A 21,558-nucleotide genomic window follows, 5' to 3' on the forward strand; every position below is an offset into this window, starting at 1 on the left:
GACATTCTATTAACAGTAAACTACTTCAATGAATTGTCTAGTCCACTGCGCTTTACTAATAACCAGATTACTAGATTCTTGCTAACATTCAGAGTTAACTATAGACAGGATAACCTTCCCTGGCCATGGCAGGTGTTGCATTGATGCCATAAGCCCTATTTCTGTCTGTGTACAGCTGCAATTCAGCTGTAATTCAGTTATAGAAGCAGGTCTACTCAGAAAAAAAAGTATTTTAAAGCCAGGGCAAGGTTAGCCTATTTATATAGCAGCATTCAGAAAGAAGGAAATTCAAAGTGCTTACATATAGTCATAGAAATACATTTAAAAAAAAAGAAATGGACAGTTCAGACTGCTTTTCAGAAATACATTAAGAGTATAATATTCAAAATAATTTTTAAATTGCATTTAAAAGACCCCAAAACACCAAAAACCAAAGAAAACTACAACAAGGCAGTTGAAAGATCTTTATGGATGCAAAGAAGTACAAGACATTAAAACTGCAGATAGATGTTTACTTTACTGGAAGCCTCAACAAACAATAACATTTTCAGCCCTGATTCAGATGAGCTGACAGTTTAGCAGACCTCAGGTATTCAGGAAGCTCTTTCCATAGGTCTGGAGGTCAGATCTTCAAAAGACATTGAAAGACCTTTGAAAAAGGAGAAGAAGATTTGGATTAGAAAGGACAGGCAGCACAGAGATGAGGCTCATGAATCACAGATAAGGGAAAAACAGTGGAATAAGAGTTGGAAAAACAATATGCATTAGAGCAGCGGTGTTGTGACAGGCAAGTGAACAGGACCTAACTCGCAGATCACCAAACCAAATGACACTTCATGAAAAGAATGACTAAGTTGTCAAAGTGTCTTACAATCCATCCTTGTTGGTCTGTGCCTCAAACCATCGCAGTCAATTTCTGAAACAAAAACATTACAGAGCATGAAAACTGGAGAAAGAGATTAAGTTGGGAAGAAAGTGAAATATGAGAGCGAGGGGGAAGTTGTGAACAGATTATTAAATCCAAGAGGGTTAGCAGCATTTGTCCATGGTTAATTTTTTTTTTCAAAGTTTCGAGCGAGGTTATTGAGAGGCCACAGCAGGGTGTTATGCTGTGTAATTGCGTGGCATTTGTCTTGGCAGTGCTCTGGTGTGACCGCGGGGTCTCGGCACCACACGAGAGCGACACTGAGGTGGTAGTTGTTGTTTTAATTTGATGAGACATTAATTGGCTTGACAGTGAGTTCGGCATGTGAGGCTGGCCGGACAGATTTCTCTTTGACGCGTCATTGGACGTTCAGCAACCTCACACACCTCGCTGTAGCCGTACAAAGGTAGAGAGGTCGCAGGTGAAAGCTGGGAGTGGGTGAGTCCCACTGCTAGGTCAGAAGTGCAGTGCTGAAATTTGTCACCTGCTCAGCCTGGCACGCAATTCTCCTCAGGAGCAGCAAGACGAAAGCTCTACCGTCCCCCACACACCCCCAATTCTGTCTCCTTCTACCTCCCCCTAATTGGATTTAATGAGTGATTTAACAACACAGCACTGCCCAATCAAATCAAACTGCTACTGTCGGCTGCACTCAATCCCCGATCTCTCCTCGCATGTTCCAGGAGCCTCCTTTCTGCGGGGCACCTCCGGCCCTCTTGCTGGTTTCTGTCTCGCACATTCTCCCTCTGCTCACTCACCCTGCTGTCTTTTTCTCTTAACGTCCACCGTGCCTAACCCAGAATAGGCTGAGCAAAACCCCCTTTCTGAAAACAGCTCCAGTAAAGCTCTCCCAATTTGAAAAAAAATATGTCCTTGACTGTTTGCTGTTGAGCTCAGGGCGTGATCACGCCTGCAGGTCAAAAGGAGTCTGATCTCAGGCCTTGCAACTTCAGCTCAACATGTTGAGGTTTATTTGATTTTTAAAGTTGGTGTTTATTTTTTGGAGCCAATTAAAAAGATGCTGTAATATTAGCATCAATCCAGACTTAGATGTTCTTTGATCCACAATTTACAGGGGTGAGAAACTTGTGCCCAACAAATTTTAACTTCGGCCTCTTTCTTAAAATTATATTCTCAATACAATTGCCCACACTGTGAAACCACACTTCAGATTTACCAATCAAACATTCAATTGAGTTTAAATCTGTCTAAAATCACATGACACAAATGCACAAAACATTACCCATTCCACAGTGCTTTCATACAAGAACATTTATATTAAAATCATATAATAAAGAAGTGTGTAGCAGTCTTCAAAGGAAACGCTGGACACTGTCAAGTAAAAACGCATGTAGAAGGGGGATTTTCAAGGATGCGCCCTTGGTTAGCTGCATTTTGCTGCATAATCAAATCCCGTGAAGGATTTTCTTGATATCTAGGATCCTTCGAAATTCTACCGAAGACAAAGGAGTCCTTCGTTCAGAGAATTTTCAAGGATACATCAGTTGTATCCTCGGCAGTTAAAGTATTGAAAATCCTTTGCTCATGTACAAGGGCAGGATGTTTCAGTGATACCTAGAATACAATTACCCCCCCCCCCAAACATGTGTTGCCTAAAAAAAAAAAAAAAAATCAACACATAGATATTACATGATAAAGTCCAGTTTTGTTTTTTTTTTTTTTTTAAACATATTCTTCATATAGATGACAGATGCTCTTTTTGTAAATATGTGGTAGAAAAGCTAGGATATGCATTCGTCTGTTCTGTTTCAGTTGGAACTTAAAACCACTTTTGGTGAGGAAAATGTACTTAATATTGAATACCAATATTGAAAAATCCTAATTTCTCCAGCAATGGACAATTTGTCATGAATTGCTATTTCTTTTAGTTAAAATTGACCATCTTATATTACATTTAAACAAACACATCTTAGTACATACTATCCCTTACACATTTAAAAAAAAAAAAGTGTTATAAAATAAGATATAAGAACTATTAATTAATGTACTCTATATTGTAGCTTTTTTTTTAAGTAATGCTCTTGTTTGGGTTCAAATATATATTAAATGTCATGTCAACCTTCCTTTACGACACAAAATATGTTTTCTTTTCCTTTGGTTTTAACTCTTTGTCTATATTGTCTTGAATTTCCTGAACATTTTTGTTACAATCACTAAATATTGTAACAAATAATATTAAATTTCACACTCAGAGGCCTGTCCCATTATGTCCAAATGCTATGAAGGAGTGTTGCCTATAGCCTCTGAAGGACCCATGCTACAAAGAACTCATATTTGAGACTGAGAAAGATCCTCTAACGGTTAGACAACATGGAGACAAGTTTATGGTTAGACTCTAACCATAAACTTGTCTCCATGTTGTCTTCTCCAACAAACTAATCTGCCATTCCTTCACTTTTAACGACCGTCAGTAGATACCGTCTCACACTTGCCACGAGTTACATTGTTCCTCATTAAAATGTCTCACACTTATGTCACCAAATAAAAATAAAAAACATCAGCTCATTAAACCGTTTCAGAACTTTATGGTAAGTCTGTTCTCATTATCACTGATTACAAATGAAGTTAAAATGTGTAGTAAAAGATTTTGGAGTTAATTGAGGGAGCGAGGAAGCATCCATGCATTGCGAGTAAGACAGTGGCAGCCTCCACAAAGCAGTAGATCAACAGAGAGAGAGATTTGTCACTGCAGGTTGGCAAACCTGCTTCTCAACTTGTAACTCCAAAAGCAGTTTAATTATTAGGTCAAAGGAGAAAGGGCCAGCAGCTGAGGTGGTGGGGGTTTCTGTTGAGGTTGTTCGAGTTCAACATGTCATTATCGCCGCATTTGTTTGGGGGTGTCAACGCAAACACAAAGAAGTATTATTGTCTTAAAACGGCCCAGTCCATAACAACATCCCCATCATGCCACGTAGACAATACCACAATGTAATCCTTTGCACCTCATTTTAAACAATAAAACAAAAAAAAGTTGTTTATTTGAAAGTATATTTTGATATCCTTTTGACATATATAGTATTTATAGAGTTCATATAAATATTCCAGCATACATATATGAAAACAACATGTATTGTAAATTTGTAAGTTTTAAAATTAATGCAAATGCAACTTGATTACATTGAACACGGCTTCGAATTAAACCTCCGTACTCCCAGTCCCACTGTTGGGAGTGGTGATGCCAAATAAAATGAACAATGGGTAAGTTGGGGTTTTCTTGGAAAAACAAAAACAGGAATGGGCTAACAAAGTAAAGCTTCGTTCAGTTATTAAATTCATGGACGTGATTTCACCTTTTTATTAAATCATTTGTCGATCTTAATTAACCATGTATCAATGACAGTCTCACCCTGCTTTGAATTTTCACCGTCGAATGCGAGTCGACCATTCAAACTGAGCCACATAGGCAGTGGTGCATTTCTTTGTGCAACACTAGATTTACAATGTTGATGTGCATGCAAGTAAACAAATAATTTCAGGCTCATTAATGACGAATCCTCCAAAGACTATTGAGCTGATAAGCTCACAAAAGAGCATTATCCATGGCACATCAATGATTAAATAAGAAGCGCTATATGAAGTCCATACTAATATAAAAAGTTTGAATATCATCTGACAAGGGATTTGATTGTATTTAATTATTTAACACTCCATACACAAATATGTAACAGTAAATAAGGTATGACAATGGTACTGTTTTACAACAGAAGGCTGCATCTGAATTTGTTACCACTTTAAAAGTCAAAGCAGAATACATTTAAGTTTGTTGTGCCTTGGGTATAAGACATGGGGGAAATCTTAATATATGGAGAAAGGGGACTAACTACTGTATGCATTTCCGTTTTTAAACTATGCTCCAGTTCATGCTATTCAACAACATCTACACTGTCTTCTCTCTGTAATGATAATCTCACAGTAGTAGTTACAGCTGAATCATTAATGTCCTCTGTTGCACCCAGAGGCTCTACAGAAGTCCACCAAGGGGGCACAGTGAGTCATACCAATTTATGGTTTACTGCTGGGGTCTATATTGCAACTGACACCCAACTGCACTAAAACAGTGAAAGATATATGTGCACATATCTCTGCCTCCTGAAATATCTGGTAGAGGCCTCTAGCTACTTTTAATCTCGATGCCATCACTGTGTCTCTATTTTTTTTTTTTTTTGGGGGGTGGGGGGGGGGGGGGGGGGGGAATTCTCCTGGCTCCAGTTCTTGTCCACCCTACCCAAGTTTGCCCAATTCCCCCTCGGTTCAGCGGCAGGGCACTGGGTCACGGCACTGGCTTGATTTTCACACTGTTCCCTCTACTGAACACCACATCAAGTTAATCAGGGTTAACAATTGCGGCAGTGCCTTGCTGAGCACAGCTCCCATCGGCTTAGCGTGGCCTGGCTCGGGTGATACAGATGGGCTTGTAATCTCTCTTCTGAGAGCAGAGGGGACACATGAGGGCGGAGGTAGGTGGTTGGGTGGGTGCGAGTGTGGGGCACTCGCGGTGAGCGCACAATTAAAAAGTGACACGGGACTGAGACAAATTTTGAAATAAGAATGGGGAGAATTCGAGACTTCGAAACAGATGATAACCACATTTTTCAAGAAATAAAGTCACCTTTTTCAAAATGGAATTAAAGCTAAAGATTGCGAGAAATGCAAATGTTCTTGCTGTTCTTGCTCTTACCTTGTTTCTTCATTTCTGGCCCTCGGTGCTTTGCCAGAAAATTCTCTTTATAGCTCCATGCACCGGTGTCTCTCTCAATATTTATGTGCATGCACAGCAGACCTGTCTAAATGAATCTACAACTAAAATATGTGAGTAATTGAGGACTCAAGATTCAATGAAGTGCATTGAAACGGAAGAAAGGAGCAGAGCTCGGCAATGATAAACTAGAATTAGTATTCTTTTTTATGGAGTCTAAAAACTGGCCAAATGAAAGACTCTGAAAAGGTGCACATAAATGTTCTTAATCCCTTATGTGGTGCTCTCCTCTCATCAACCACAGGTCAGGATGAGTGTGATGTCAAAGGTCAACAAGACCACTGGAATTTTCAAATCCAAGGTAAGTGTATGATGTTTTCAGATCAAAGAGACGTTGGAGAAGGTTGTTAGAGTAAAACTTCCAGTCGTGGCGATGACTGAAGCGTGACCCATTTGGCCAAACAGAAGTCAGTGCAGCAGCAGCTGGCTGGCTTTCACAACACAGCCCACGGTGCCCCGGCGATGCAAGCTACACAGACTTAATTATTCATTCAGTCAGAAGAAACATTACACAATCGTGCTCTTCCGATAGGACCCATGCAAAAGTGAAACTCTGCCCGTCACACTGCCCTGGGTGACAGAAATGAAGCTCAATTTTCTGCAATTTCTTACAGCAACCAAACAAAACGGTCAACACAACCTTTTCAACTAAACAAACTAGACTAAAGTCCAACTTCAGCGTGAGATTGTCTTGTATCCCTGTGTTTCAGAAGACCTTCGGTCAAAGTGCGTGCCCTTTTTCTCCGCGATACAATAACTAAAGCACTCCGCTTCTCCCATTTTTTTCCATAACCCTCCTGCGTTCGCAGTCGCACCTCTTCAGAGGGACACATGTATTATTAACACGGGATTCTAGCGCTATCCCTGCAGGGACACTCAAGAGACTTTCACAGGTTTCTGTCGGTGCCGCCACTTTGATTTGACTGTGGCTATGAACAGTTTTTGCACAAACATTAAGAATCCGTAAAACCTGTGCACCAAGTAAATATTTAATGCGCTTGGCAACTAAAAAAAAAAAAACCCTAAATTCGAGCTTGAGAGCACTTCCATCTATTTATTACTCATCTCGACAAGCTTCATGAAAGTCTTCAAATCACGTCGAAGGCGTTATTCTCAAAGTTGTCCCATGAACGGGGAAAAGGTTTTGTAAAGTTCACATGAAAGGACAAGAAAAAGGAAATATGCGGGAAAAGTGGTGCTGATGCTGTGTGGCTTTGTCCACACTCGCGTGTAAAATATGGATGTTAGCCCTCGTGTTGTCCTCGGGTCAAAATGACCCACAGCTGTGTTCAACCAAATTCTATTTTATTTTCATATTTTTTGGGGATCATTGGTGATGAGGAGGCTGTGAGGGTTTCTTTAAAGAATGATGACCAATGATCCCAAAAAATATTAAAAAAAAAATATAGAAATAAAATAGACCTCGGTTGAACACAGCTGCGGGTCATTTTGACCCGAGGACAACACGAGGGTTAAGCTAAGCTTCAATGCCCCACGGGCTTTAGAGTCAGGCTGCATCATCCCGACGCCTATCGTGCGGGTCAATCAGTAATCAAGCCCAGGGAATGAGATCGAAGAAAACCAACAACAAATGTTGATGTCCTACTAAACTGCATTTGCCCTCGTTGCCCTCTTTCGTCGAGGTTCGACAGTTCACCAAAAGTTCACGTCTATTATCATTGTTGAATTTGGCAGTGCCTCATAACATATCCCTGTGATTGGTGAGGAAGGAGGAGGAGCGAGTCGACCAAATGTACTCCGACAATTGTTGATACGACACATGACGTGTTCTACCCTTCTGACCCCGATATGCAGGGTCGCTGTTCGGTCAGACTGCCGCTGCAGGCCGACTGTGCTTGGGGAGTGTGTGTTTGATGGGTGAAGGGGACCCAGTTAAGTTGGAAAAAAAAAAGAAAAAAAAGAAGCATAAACCCAAAATATCTCCGTTTCTGGCGCTGTGTCGTAACGTTTCTGAGCCTGCCCCGCCCGACAGCAAAACGGGTTCAACTAGAGTTCACAGCGGAGGCCACGCCCCCTCGCCACCTCGTCATCGGGCAGACGACGTGGCGTCACGATCGTTTGTGGTTCCGTGTTGTCAAGGATACAGCGACCCCAAGTGGTGTCTACGACTTGCGGCTTCAAAAATGTTCTTGTTTAAAATGTGTTTTAAAGGTCTATAATGGAAAAGGAAAAATATTTGTTGTCAGTTTATGTACCTGAATTTCTTTAACGGGTGATGCATTTTTTTTTTGCATATGAATAATTATAAACTATTATCACCAGCTAAATGTTGAATTATTTTTTTTCACATGAAGTGCAACATTCTATTTTGAAATATAGTCGCAAATATGTCTTATTAAATTAGCATTTCAACAAGCAAACGTGGCTAATGTTGACTTTTCTATTCATTTAATAAAACATTCGGTATCACGTGCTATAACGTTGCTAATAATGTGGAAAAAATTAAACAAAAGAACATATTTTAGCAGTGCATGTTCATGTTTTTAATGTGGGCCTTTTTTGTAAAGAAAATATTTATTTGTACTTTGTCATTGTCAATTCCAAAAAATGTTACCTAAATGTAAGCATTTTTTTATATATATATTTTTATTATTTACAATATAATTGAACATGCTTAATTTTAAAATCTATTAAAAATGAGTAAAAATTAATTAGTTCAGGTAAAACTATTGTTTAATTATAGATTAAATGTTGTGGTAAGAGGGACGGTTTTCCATTTAGCTTGTTATGATCCTGTTATCCAAACTTTGTCCCTTATATATATATATATATATATATATATATATATATATATATATATATATATATTATTATTTTAAATGTATCATTACTTTCTGTTGTTGTTCATATAAAATTAAAATGTGAAAATGTTAAATTCTATTTGAATATTACTACTATTTGAATTTCACTAATACACAATTTACCACATTAGAATTGCACGTAGTATTTTATCAAGCAAATGAATAAACATGATAAATTAGAACTGCAGATGTAGACTGAGCTGACCCCAGTGCAACACATCAAATAAGATTCCATAATTTTTGTAAAATCTCTTAGAAATTAAAGTGTTTACTAAAAAATTGAATACATAAAACAATTAATAAATACATTATTACAATATATAAAATGATTAAATACTAATTAAAAATAACAATAATTAAAAAAAATCTAAAATAATGTTTTAAAATAAATATCATGGAAAAGGATGATTTTTTTTTTATTGTAGCTGGCTGACTACATTTAAATACATTTCTGATAAATGTCTTGGAGGTTAAATTATTTGTTCTTTTTCGTTTCAATTTGTAGGCCTCCAAGGGGATAACATGTAACCTACCAATTATATGAAATTCAAACTACAACATATTTGTGCATTATTATAATTGAATTCCCTATAAATACTGTATTATAACAGCCGTATTTTTTGAGCAACTCCCATAATTACGTTGCACACACACAAACACACACTCGTTGCTTCTTGAGAGAATAATGAAACACAAACCAGTGACGTGTAGATTGAAGTTAATAATTCACAGGGAAAAGATGAAAAAAAAAAATCCAGATACATATTAGACATCCAAAAAATATCCTTTAAATAAATGCATGATAAACAAGAAACAAGTCCCAGTTCATAACATATCTCTTGTTGTTTGTGAGAATAAAACCTGAACAAATGATCAATAAATACAACATAAAACCTTTTGTAAAAGAACATTTTTGAGATATGCGTGTTCTGTCCTAAAACATAAAAACTGTGAATACATTTTCGCCAAATGTTTTTGTAACAGTGCACTTGGTAGCCGAGATGCATACCAAACACCGAGCTCAGCAGTAGTGAGGAACAAAGACTACTGGCGCCCACGAGTGTTGAAAATATGTATTACATCTGCATCAAACAACTGGAAGTTTGTACTTCACTGCTCTTTTTAAAGCTGGAAATGTCCCATTGTTCACTGAAAGATACGCAAGGCAGATTAGACATTTTAGACACCTTCAATTCAGATTTGACGGAAATCAATGTTTTTCATGAAATTTCAATACTTGTAGAATTTATTTTCAGATGCATGATACAGTGGCAAAATGTATTAGGCCCATTTTAAAATGTTTCCATATTAACTCTAAAAAAAAAAAATGTATAAATATATTTGTAAATATATATATATATATATATATATATATATATATTTCTAATTCCTTAAAGACTGTTCACCAAAGTGATGAAATTTCCCACACAGACTCAGTTCTTTTGTGTTAGTTTTAGCAGTTCTTCTACTCGGAGGGACCCTGCACACTGATTCAATAGAGGCCACTGTGAAAGTATTAATTTCCAAAGAACATAATTCAATAATTAAATAATTAAAAGTAAATCAAATTTAAACATAACATCTTTGCAAATATTTTGATTTGTTCAGGGAGGAAAAAAAAAAAGAATTACAAGTAAATCAAATTTAAACATTTGAGTCGCAGTGAAAATTTGCTAAAACATTTGAGTATTTTACTTAAAGCCTGGTTTTGTATCTGTGAAAAAGTGTTAAAATATGTATTACATCTGCATCAGAAAACTAGAACTGTGTACATCACCTCTTTTTAAAACAGGAAATGTTTTATTGTTCACAATGATATTCAAGGCCAATTACAAATTCTTAACAGCCACTTTCAGTTCGGGTTTGACAGAAATAAATGTTTTTCACCAAATTTCAATACTTGTAGAATACATTTTTCCGAATGAATTACAGAGCGGCAAAATGTAATATCTTAAAAGGTGACTATTTTTACACAAAAAAAAATATTTTCAACTAAAACGTATTTGGAATTTGACATTAATGTTAACACTGTGAGGTTGAATAGACCTTTTCTGAACAAACTCACAGACTCAGTACTTTGTGTAAGTTTTAGCAGTTCTTCTATTCAGAGGGATTCAATAGATTCAAACTGATTCAATAGAGCCCACTGTGAAAATATTAATTTCCAAAACACATATTTCAACCTTTAAATGATTAAATAATTAAAAGTAAATAAAACAATTAAATGAGTTCTTTTCAAATATTTTGATATGTTCAGGGATAAAAATTCCAAATTTGAAATCCACAGGTAATAAATGTGAATGAAGAAGTGGAATGAAAATATATTTAATCAAAATTTGTTAAAACACGAGTATTTTATTTAAAAGTCTGGTTTTGTATCTGTCAAAATTCAATTAAGCAAATATATACAAACACTTTAAGATACTTTGAATGTCTTGTTTTGAAAGCGGACGAGTTATTGAGCATCAACGCAAAGCATTTAATTTATTCTCCGACAGCAGCGGGACAGAAGTCAGCTAAATCCTCAAATATTTGGCATATTCATTTATTTACCGGTCAAGTGTTATGCCGCGTGTGCTGAAACACAGGTAGAGTGTGCAATCCACCCTGTGGGTAACGAAGATGTTCGTCCAACATTTGTTCATGCATTGTCAGCACGATCTTATATTTCCATGGGAAATATACTCAACATACACGCAGTGTCGGTCCCCTGATCAGCCTCAGCACAGAGAACTGACAAGTCCAAGTTTTACACAATGAGATGGTGTTGATGTGCGTGTGCGGCCCTACATTCTGGTCCCAATGCAGAAAGTGAGGCTGTGGAGGGACTGAAGGAGCAGGACAGGGACCCTCCACTGTGCTGCTGTGACAGACAAAGAGAGAAAAGGATAAGATGCGACGTAAGAAGACGGGCTGCTTTGGACTTTCTGGCCCACTTGCTTAAAACTGGTGAAAATAAGTTCCTCAAATTAAGGAACCATGGGCATATAACATAGTTAGAGCAACACAATTATTTCATTGCATTGGAAATGTTAGTTGTCAATATTTTACATTTATACAAGGACAGCACCCGTGTTGTACGAAAAGGGTACAATCAATCAATCAATCAATCAATCAGTTGACTGATCGATCAGCCGGTCAATGAATTTATTTAAAGTGCAAAATTACCAGCAACACGGTCCCTATACACAGCAATGACAAAAAACAGACCAGTGAGCGAATAAAGTAATAAAAGTGAAGAGACAACCACATCAAAACATCAATGTTAACATTCAAAACATTTAGTGGACGATAAAATGACTAAATTAGAATGATCGAATCACATGAAAACATCAGTGTTGAAATGACATGTGGTAGTGGTATTTAAATACGTGCAGAGCAAATGATTGTGTTGAGAAGAAATTCTACATAGATAAAAAAATATATATATATTAAAAATACTGTACCTCCAATCACTTTTGCTGCATCGAACTGTCCGTTTGCTCCTCCACAGCAGGTTCTACCAGCCGGTTGTATGAGAATGCCAACATCATCTGTGGTAGATGTAGATAGTATTTAATCGGCATTAATATAAAATATAAAGTGTGCTACTACATAACACAAATTAATGCTGGATTCTCTCCTACATTCCTACATTTTCGGTTAATTGTTTATTTTCCATAAGTTTCTGTTGGACTGCCAGGTTGCTGTCACTGATGGATGTGACACTGAAAACCATCACAAATATAAAAACTGTTTAAAAACATTAATATGAATAATTTGTATATCCAAAAAGTCATGAAAAGTCATGAAAGAAGTGCAATGTGGACTTCCTTTGATTTGTTTAGAAGTGCTTCTCTGACAGGCAAATACCCAGGTTTGGTTTTCTTCTTTGTCACTGACAAACTGAGGAAACATTTGATTGTTGTGCTCTGGTGCGCCCATGCTTCATTACGAGCATTTTGTTATGCTTGTTTGTTTCCTAATCCAAGAGGAGCTGCTGGCTATAGATGTCAACTTGCATCTTCTTTTCCGAGCTTTCAACCCTTTTGTGTGGTTTATTTGTTTCTCATTTGTTCTAATTAGTTTCTCGCTGCTAAGAAAACACTCACATGGCAATTTTTACTTGGAACAGAAATCAGCTGTACACATTACACAAATAATGGAGCCCAATTTTAAACACTGGAAGTGCTGAGGTTTTAGAAATGGGGGCAAATCAAAGAGCATGGGCTACTTTTATTCATCTAAGCAGCATGGCGGGTGGGGTGACGAATCATTATGTTCTCAGCAGGTCCCATTACTCATACCTCATAAATGAAAATTGGTAAACTACAAGGGAGGGAAACTTAGGAAAAGTTAAATGGCACAAATAAGGAGCCAAATAAAAAAAAAATAAGTGTTCTTTTATACACTCATTTTACATTTATGGAGATACTGAAGGGAACTGGATATTCAGTAATCAGCAAAATGTACCATAAAATACTTTTTCGAAGTAAAATAAAAATGTCAGATTTCCTTGAATGTGTTTAATTCAAGTCGTTAATAAAGCTGGGTTTTGCCCTGGTAGTTAATGGAGGTTCAACTCGGTTACACTGGGTTGAAATTGCACACAGCAACAGCGTCCGTGTGGTTGTATTACCATGGGTCCATCTCCATTCACTCAACCACAGACAAAATGACATTTCTATTTGCCTACCGTTAACAGTGCCAGCAGTGCTAACATCACCCCCATCATAATATACACGTTGTCGGTATGACTTCCTGCCCACAGAGGGCCCAGGATGGTGGCCAGGCCCCCCACTGAGCGACGCACTCCCTGACTGAAGCCTGCAGTGCAGACGAGAGACAGACAGAAGAACCCAACACACAAAACACCACAGGGTGAAAGATTTCCTCTTTGAAGTTATGAATCAAACGGAATCAAATGACATCCAGCACGTAATGCCTTTGCTGGCCCACTAGATGGGGTTGTTTCTCACCTTGTGTTTTCTCCGCAGTAACTTTGGAGAAGAGGGAAATCTGGGCTACATTTACAAATGGCAAACCCAGAACCTGCAGAAATACCCCAATGATGAACTGGGTCAGCTGCCATGAGAAACTACCTACAGAAAACAGAGGGAAACAGAAGAAAACAGGAGAAAATACTGAGTTAATAAGCACTACACTGGCATTTTCTGAGGATGCCTATATCCGTTATATATCCATCAAATATTTTTATCCAGATTTAAAGATGTTTGGTTGGAAAAATTCAGATAACGGTTAACCTGCTTTATAAACAGGGCATAAAAGTCATATTAGTATACCGTTGTAAATAACTCACTTCCTGAACTCAAGGTGTGTCTCAGTGTGAGATCAGGGATGGACTGTCTGGCAACATCAGTTACTGTTAGTGATGATATGGTGGTGCAACGAAAAAATGTCATTCAAATTCTCTGACCTATCGGGTTGGCAACGAAGATGAGGCACCAGATACAGGAGATGATGCAGATGATCAGACCAATGACGAGGATCACCCGCTCCATAACGTGGCGGCTCAGCCAGCGCACAAACAGGAAGCCAGAAATCATCACAATACCGCCGAGAAAGTACATCAGGCTGTTCTCCAGCTCATCAAAGCCGAAATATTTCTGGGTCAGCGGAGTCACAATGGTCTGACGGGAGACAGGTTGAAAATGAACAAGTCATAGTGGGTTAAAATGTCTGCTGGTGGGTCCTACAATTCCTTTTCCAGTATGGTTTCACCAGTTTCAGGTTTATTTCGAAATAACTATCAATCTCTTGAAAATAGGTGCATTACTTCACATGTTGAAGGAAAAGTGATGCCTAACTAAAGAAATATGACGCAAACTTGTTTTGTTATTCAGTCCCATGATATCTATTTGTATGTGCATGTTTTTGGGCACCTCCAGCGCTGTCTGATTGAAGAGGGTGATGAACTGAGCAGCCAGCAGCACGACCACCTCCTCTCTTATAAACTCTGGTACAACGAGTGTCAGAGATCAGCAGCAAGTTCAAAGCAGAGAAAAAGAGAAAAGAGAAAAGAGAAAAAGTGAGAGCGATATGTAAACGTCCACCATTTTGCACCTGTATGTTACAAAAAGATTAAATGATTCCTCCCAGTGCTACTTGGAATATGGATACTTGAGCAGTTTTAAAAAATGTTCTGGAGCGTGTACTTTACAGCTCATAACTTGGCAAATCATGCTACTTTTTATAAAACTGAATATACTTTTTTTTTTCTTTTTTTTTTTTTACAAAAACCAATAGCTGCCTGGCCTGGCCCCTCCCAAAGTGGAGGAAATACTTCCCCTCACGCCGGTAAAGAATGGCCATGATAGAATTACAGCCTACTCTGTGTTTCTGCAGCACGCGGGCAAAATAGGCCTCGGTTCTATTTTATAAATGTCGCACCGCACACGTGAGGCGTGAAACGCAGATGAGACGCGCGACTCAGCAGGCAGTGAGGCTTTTCTAATACCTTAATATGGACGCCGATATCAAATGGCGCCGCGCAGCAACAGATAATGCACACGACACGCAGTTAGCGTGTTCAAGGCCTAATACTAGGCTGACGGCTTTCTTGCATGGTAAGGAAATACAAAAAATGTACAGCATGCATTGGAAAATTTGAAATTTGAAAGGAGCTAAAACTTGTCAACAAACTATTTTAATTCTTGAAGAGGAAAAAAGACATATTGAGCTAACTGAAGTTGTGTAAACAGGAAATACACCCAACCCTGAGCGCCATCTCGCACAGATAGTGTCAACCACCCACCTCGGAATATGTTGGACTTCTTCTGCAGGGGTGTTGGTGTCGCAGGAGAGGGAAGTGGAGAAATATGATCCAGCGTGGGGTTGGAAGCACGGTTTCCGGGTGAACTGGATGTCACCAATGACCCGTAGGACCCCATCAGCTCCTCGGACCCCATCAGTGGCTTTTCTTCTTCATCACTCTCTTCTTCAATCTCCATGCCAAGGCCTTGTTTATTCTCCTCCTCCCCGTCTTTGCTTCTCAAACGACCATTGGCCTTCCCCTTCTCCAGGGGTGGTAGGTCCCAGTACATGAAGCCCACCGCCAGTTGAAGGAGAATCCACAGCAGACACATAAACAACTGTAAGGGGCAGAAGAAGAGCGTTACGGCCTTTCTTTGGTGGGACAAAGGATGTATCACAAAGCTGAAACATCTTCTTACTGTGCACACTGATACGTTCTGAGCCTTACCCCAGGTGCAGTGTATTTATTGACTGCAAAAGGACCCATGTGGAAATCACACAGCCTCAGAAAGATGTTAAATGCTGGACCTGTGTAAAAACATGTATGTTAACCCGTGAAACCTGGCTACAATATCTGGGTAAGTAAGCAGTTTGATTGACCAAAAAGATTTAAAAAAAAAAAAAAAAAATGCAAATGATCATGATCTTTGGTATTTGTCGTCAGAAAGCAGAGGAGCACGGACCAATCAGAAGGCCAACTTGTCGACATGCCATGACAGCAGCAAATACAGTGGCCCGGTCCTCTGGGGCAGAGATTCTGGTCAGGAGGCCAAAGATGGAAGAGCCAGAGCCTGCACCAATGCCTGAAAAATATACTTCATGAGTATGTAAAACCTGCAGCTTTGCAGAGGATACAAATTCAGAGTATATTGTATACCATGTCCATAAAACATACACGACTGTCATTAAACTAACATAATAACACAAGTAAAAGTTGAATTACAAAACATTACCGGTGAACCTAAAATCTGCAGATTTATGGGTGCTGTTAGGAACTATAATAAAGAATAGGGTTGTATCTTGAAAAAAAGCTTTTAAAGAGGTTTGTTGATTCACACACTTATTCTAATCCTAAAAATATCATTCTTTATCAGTTTTTTTGGTTAACTAAAGGGTTCCAAAACGTAAATTTATTTTTCACATACGGAGAATATCGTAATCTTGTCAAGCTCCTCTGTATGACAAATGTATTGTATCGGGATCCAATCTGAAAAATGATTGCTGACTCACCTGCTACCAATCTGCTTGACACCAAGAGCCACTTGGAGTAGCCCATGAAGTACATTAAATTACCTGGACAGTAAAAAATAAAAAATAAGGTTATAATATACAACATTGATAGTGATTTTACTGTAAATGGTGATTTAGACAAGACATTCGGGTAAAGGTTCAAGCTAATAAAAATCCTATTTGTGGGCAAGAGCAATGGCTATAAGAAAACATGCGAGAAGTGTGGACTCACCAACTATCTCAAAAAGGTTGGAAAACAGGATGATCTTCTTCGTGGTGAGTGTTCTGTCGGACCACAAGCCAAACAACGGTCCTGACAGCAAGCCACTCAGACTGAAGGCTGACAGGGTCAGACCCAGGAAGTAAGGCGCCGCATCTAAAGTCTGCAAGTACCTCCATATTGTGGGTAGGATCACCGCTGAGGAGACACCAGTGACAGGATTTAGCTTGTACCTTATTTCTGAATTACTCTTCATTTTCTGAAACACCATCCTTGAGTAACTTCTTGGAAAACAGCTTAATGTCTAACTCAAACAAAATTCGCCACAATACTGCATGTGCTTTTTGTAAACAACCTTATAGCCTGTCAGCAGAGTAACGAACACCATAACAGCTGGCGAGCAAATAACAAGTCACATGTATTAGGTACGGATTCTTAGGCCAAGAAATTGTCTTAAAAGTACAAATCTGAATACAGAAGCCGGACATGTTCAACCTGAATACACAACACTATGAAGTGAAGTTTGTCTATTGTAAATATGTTGAATGCACACCATCTAACCCAGTGATCGTGAGTCGTCAGATCTTTACAATTATTTAAACTGCTGTGTTGGACTTCTGCCTTTTCATAAGTATAATCACCTCTGCTGCACTGTTATGGCTTCTGGAGTCTGTTCTACAACTTTGTAAATTCCTTTTTGTCTGTTTTAGTATACATGTATTTCATTTTAATCTTTTCTCTGGTGTTTCCTCATTACAGACTTATCTAGGACTTTGCACACGGATGGATAGGGAAGGAGGAGGACGCTTAAGTGGTATTGTTATATTGAAAATTTAAATTCAAAATTAATGTCACATTGTGTTTGTATGAACAGTGCTATACAAGTAAGATCTGATTAATTGATTCTTGGTGCAACTTTTGAATCAAACAATCAGGAAACAGAGAGCTGCTTGAAGACAATGAAGTTGAACTTTAGCTGCAGTGGTGTCTCTTTCTCCTCAAAAGGACAGAGAAAGGACAGCCTGATCCATGTTTTCATGAGATGACATGTTATAAAAGATGTTGATTAACTGAAAAGGACAACTCAGATGCGATTCAATGCGGTCTCTTTAAACAGGATTTTGGTGCAACTGGGCCATGTATATTAACAATTATATAGTGGTCTAGCTAGTGGTTCTGTCCCAGTGTACCTTGAGAGAATCACTTATTTATTACTTTCAAGGTTGGGCGATTGCACGCAAGTGTGAGCACATTCCTCCTTTCCTAGAATCCTCACGTTGACTCCCTGTTTAGGCATAATTTAATTTAGTAATTTTTATCTCTTGTGTACAAGGGATTAAATGGAGCAGCTCCAGTTTATCTATCTGACCTGTTGCACTCCTATAAATCTTGTATATAGCTCTTTTGGGTTGGTCTTTTACAGACTTATCCAGACTGACTCATAAGGTCGAATGGGCTTTTGTCAGTAGCAGCTCCAGTTTTTAAATCGAGACTGAAATCTTTCTTGTTCTCACTCAGATTTCCTGATTAGGCCCCATTTTGATTGTAATTTATTGAAAAGTTTTAAGTAGTTTGGTTAGTGATATTGTTGTATTTTATTCTTTCTTAAAATGTTCCACAGAATTGCATCAAACCCTCAAAATTTCAAATAAACCTATTTTACCTATTTATTATTTGGGTTGCAGTGTAGTGACATATGTACATATTTCTAAAGCAGAGTTGCTGATGTGTGAATTAGAATTCAGTTTGTTAACACATGACCTTTTACAGCATGATTGAAGTGATGTTATTTTGTTGGAGTGAGGTTTAACAACCCACAGATAGTTTCTGTCCTGTCTTTTTTCCATCAGATAGTAGTTTAAATTACATTTTTCAGTCAGTAATTGTAACACGATGTTGAGTTACACAGCTTTTTTTCCACGTTGAAGGCTGCACAAAAAGAATCCTGAGTAAAAAAATGCAAGACATGATAACAGCCTTCAACATTCATCAATCCAACCCACCAATCACACGCTGTATGGGTCACAAGTCAGTAACTAACTCACAAGTTTGTCAATCAAATGTAAAATTCATTCAATTTGGCAATATTCGTCCTGTATGACAAAAAAATAACCACCAAAAGCTTGATTTTGACGTTCACAATTAGACTACTTCATCTACAATATCTGTTCACTAAATGAAATATCTTACTAGTCCCAAGAATTAAAATATTTGAGTTTACGGGAAGTAATTTAATTCTGATCTTAATCTGATGATGTTTGAGTCATTTTCTAGGACTGTCAAATAACCAAACAAATCTTACCATATTCCACACCGCTTAGAATAAAGATGAGTCCAATAGTTAAGAATGTGAGTTTCTTCCGTCGATTATCCATCTCTGTCCAGCTGCGACAACTTTCCATCTATTCTTTGCCTAATTATTCTTCAAAATACATTTCCATTCTTGTGTCTCTACGAAACACGAGCTGACATAATCCCGAGTGCAATGCCTTCAATTACAGCAGGGAAATGCCAAGTCTCTCAGCAGACAGCGCGAAATATGTTCAATTAGGAATGCATATTGTTCTGCCCGGCTCAATAGTGAGTGTGCATGGCACCAGTTTACTGAAAATGGTGCACCTTAATAATAATTTTTTTTAAAACGAGCTGGCAACGCTGTTTGCATGTCGCAGCTCGAGCTATCAGACGCAGCTGTGCGCTCCTGCGCAGTTTAAACCCGCCTACATCACTGCCGGTGGTCTAATGAGAGAGGCTGGGCAGGCTCAGACACTGAGCCCCCCCCCCCCCTCTTCCCCCACCAATCCGTAAAAAAAAGGGACGTACACGTCAGATTATACGTGCTCTTTGAGGCACAGTTGTTTCATAATAATGTCATTTTGCACAAGCCGCTGTAAAAGCCTGTATTATTTTGAGTTTAAGTGAAGAGGCTTAGGCTATTTGAAGTCCAGAAGCAATGCCAAAACATACAGTGTGTGCCTGCTCCAGTAATTATAGCAGAACTATGAGTTTATTTTGCATTTAAGATGTCATCAGACAAGCTGTCATCACTCAGGAAACTAATTTATATGGAAGAACATGACATGAGGGATGTGAGCAAAAAAAGACCTCAAAATTGACTGTGTAAACACAGTGACATAGACAAGGATAATTCTGGATCCAATCACAGTGAAAAGGCTGTTTCAGAGGTTTTCAGTCATCACAAGAGCAGCCTGATGCAAACAACTGGGTATTTATCATCAGTCAAATAAAACCGAGCAGTTCTATTGACTTTAAAAAAAAAAATTTTTTAAAACACAGTGAACCATTCATCCATTATCTATACCTGCTTTTATCCTGAGCAGGGTCACAGGGGGGGCTGGAGCCTATCCCAGCTCACATTGGGCGAAGGCAGGGTACACCCTGGACAGATCACCAGTCCATCACAGGGCCACATAGAGACAGACGGAAACAAAGACCATTCACGCTCTCATTCACAACCAAGGGCAATTTGTAGAACTAACAATTAACCTGAGACGCATGTTTTTGGATGGTGGCGGGAGGCCGGAGTACCCGGAGGGAACCCACGCAGGGACACGGAGGACATGCAGGCTCCGCACAGAAAGGCCCAGGCCCGGACACGAACCCCAAACCTTTTTACTGTGAGGCGACAATGCTAACCGCTGCACCACCGTGCCGTGCCGCCCCCACAGCGAACCATTCAAGACAATGTTTAAGATGGGTCTTCCAACGGTATACTCCTACAACGATGTTCTTAAACATTACAAAGCATTACTGTTGTTGTCTCTGCTCAAGCTACAAGCTTGCTCTATAGCGTCACTACATTCTCGTGTATTTAAGGCTTTCCATGCACACATCAGGAGTCTGTGTGAATCGCTGGCAGTGCTCTCCGCCATCCTGTGACATCCATTACCACTGACACAGAGAATCCTCTTTAGTGTACAACAGCTTCCTTTTTGCCCATAATTACATTTTCTGTCTCCTGAGTGTCCACATTTTATTTTGCTGCTATGTAAGCAAAATGCAAAAGAGTTTCCCATGGCATCCTGGGTAATAAAGTCCCATCTGTGAGCTGGTATTAAAACATTAACATTTCTTAACGTACTTGCCAGGAAACATAATCTTCAAAAGTTGTATCAAATGATCTGAGGCAGGTTTATCGACAGTTCATGAATGCAGAACTGCATAAAAACAAGAGGAGTAAAGGTTGAGGCCAAATTTGAAGGCAGCTGCTCACTCTAAAACATATATAAGTTATATGAGCAGTGTTGGCTGGTTACTGTTGAACTGTAACAATGACAGATTAATAGTTATCCTGTTAAACATGTAAAAAGTAATGTAACTATTTGAATTACTTCAAAGTAATGTAACTTATTACATTCGGTTGTTTTCTATCTCGTGTTTAAAACCGGGCAATAAAGCTGAAATGTTCTAAAAATCTAGTCCAAACTAGTCAGCGTAAACCTCACAACACTCAACACTGATTACTGTATAACTTTAGTTAAAAGTTCTTCAATATAATTTGAACAAGGATGGAAATGTTTAGATTTACAAGTTTAACCACCAGAACAAATCATAGCATGTAGATCGAAACTGACTGCAGTGAAGGATAAATGTTCAGAAAAGCTCAAACTAAGTCTACAGCTATTATTTATTCCATGCCGAGTGATGACAGAACTATAAACAGGGCTGGGTTCTCTTTTTCACACTGGTTCGTGAATGAAAGTTTTCAACACTGCATAGTGTGAAGTAGGTACCGAGATAAATGGTTGGAAGAAAACCTAAAAGAATAAACATGCTACAACAAAGCACGAGGTCACTGGCAATCTAACGA

At 38.6% G+C, this 21,558-nt stretch overlaps 1 protein-coding gene across 1 annotated transcript; it reads right to left on the bottom strand.

Annotated features, from left to right (window-relative positions):
- Nucleotides 1-462: 462 nt before the first annotated feature.
- mfsd8l1 (major facilitator superfamily domain containing 8-like 1) lies at nt 463-19,382 on the bottom strand. Its single transcript, XM_069702260.1, has 12 exons — nt 19,030-19,382; nt 16,740-16,925; nt 16,508-16,570; nt 15,961-16,080; nt 15,726-15,805; nt 15,279-15,615; nt 14,407-14,480; nt 13,941-14,154; nt 13,483-13,605; nt 13,200-13,330; nt 11,971-12,057; nt 463-649 (listed from the first exon to the last, which is right to left on the bottom strand). Exons 1-11 carry the CDS (start codon nt 19,127-19,129, stop codon nt 11,977-11,979), a joined length of 1,509 nt encoding a protein of 502 aa, XP_069558361.1. The 5' UTR covers nt 19,130-19,382; the 3' UTR covers nt 463-649; nt 11,971-11,976.
- Nucleotides 19,383-21,558: the final 2,176 nt, after the last annotated feature.

Source organism: Brachyistius frenatus, unplaced genomic scaffold (genome assembly GCF_029030835.1).
Source record: "Brachyistius frenatus isolate BFR_SWC_R1_liver_20210118 unplaced genomic scaffold, ASM2903083v1 Contig_41, whole genome shotgun sequence".
NCBI classification, from domain to species: domain Eukaryota; kingdom Metazoa; phylum Chordata; class Actinopteri; family Embiotocidae; genus Brachyistius; species Brachyistius frenatus.

Bases quoted from the DNA above. Each gene is read 5' to 3' on its own strand.
- mfsd8l1 (XM_069702260.1), bottom strand. From the start codon at position 19,129: ATGGAAAGTTGTCGCAGCTGGACAGAGATGGATAATCGACGGAAGAAA. The intron at 14,155-14,406 runs GTGCCCAAAAAC...GTCTCCCGTCAG, and splicing joins TCAATCAGACAGCGCTGGAG to ACCATTGTGACTCCGCTGAC. The intron at 13,606-13,940 runs GTCAGAGAATTT...TGTTTTCTGTAG, and splicing joins CTTCGTTGCCAACCCGATAG to GTAGTTTCTCATGGCAGCTG.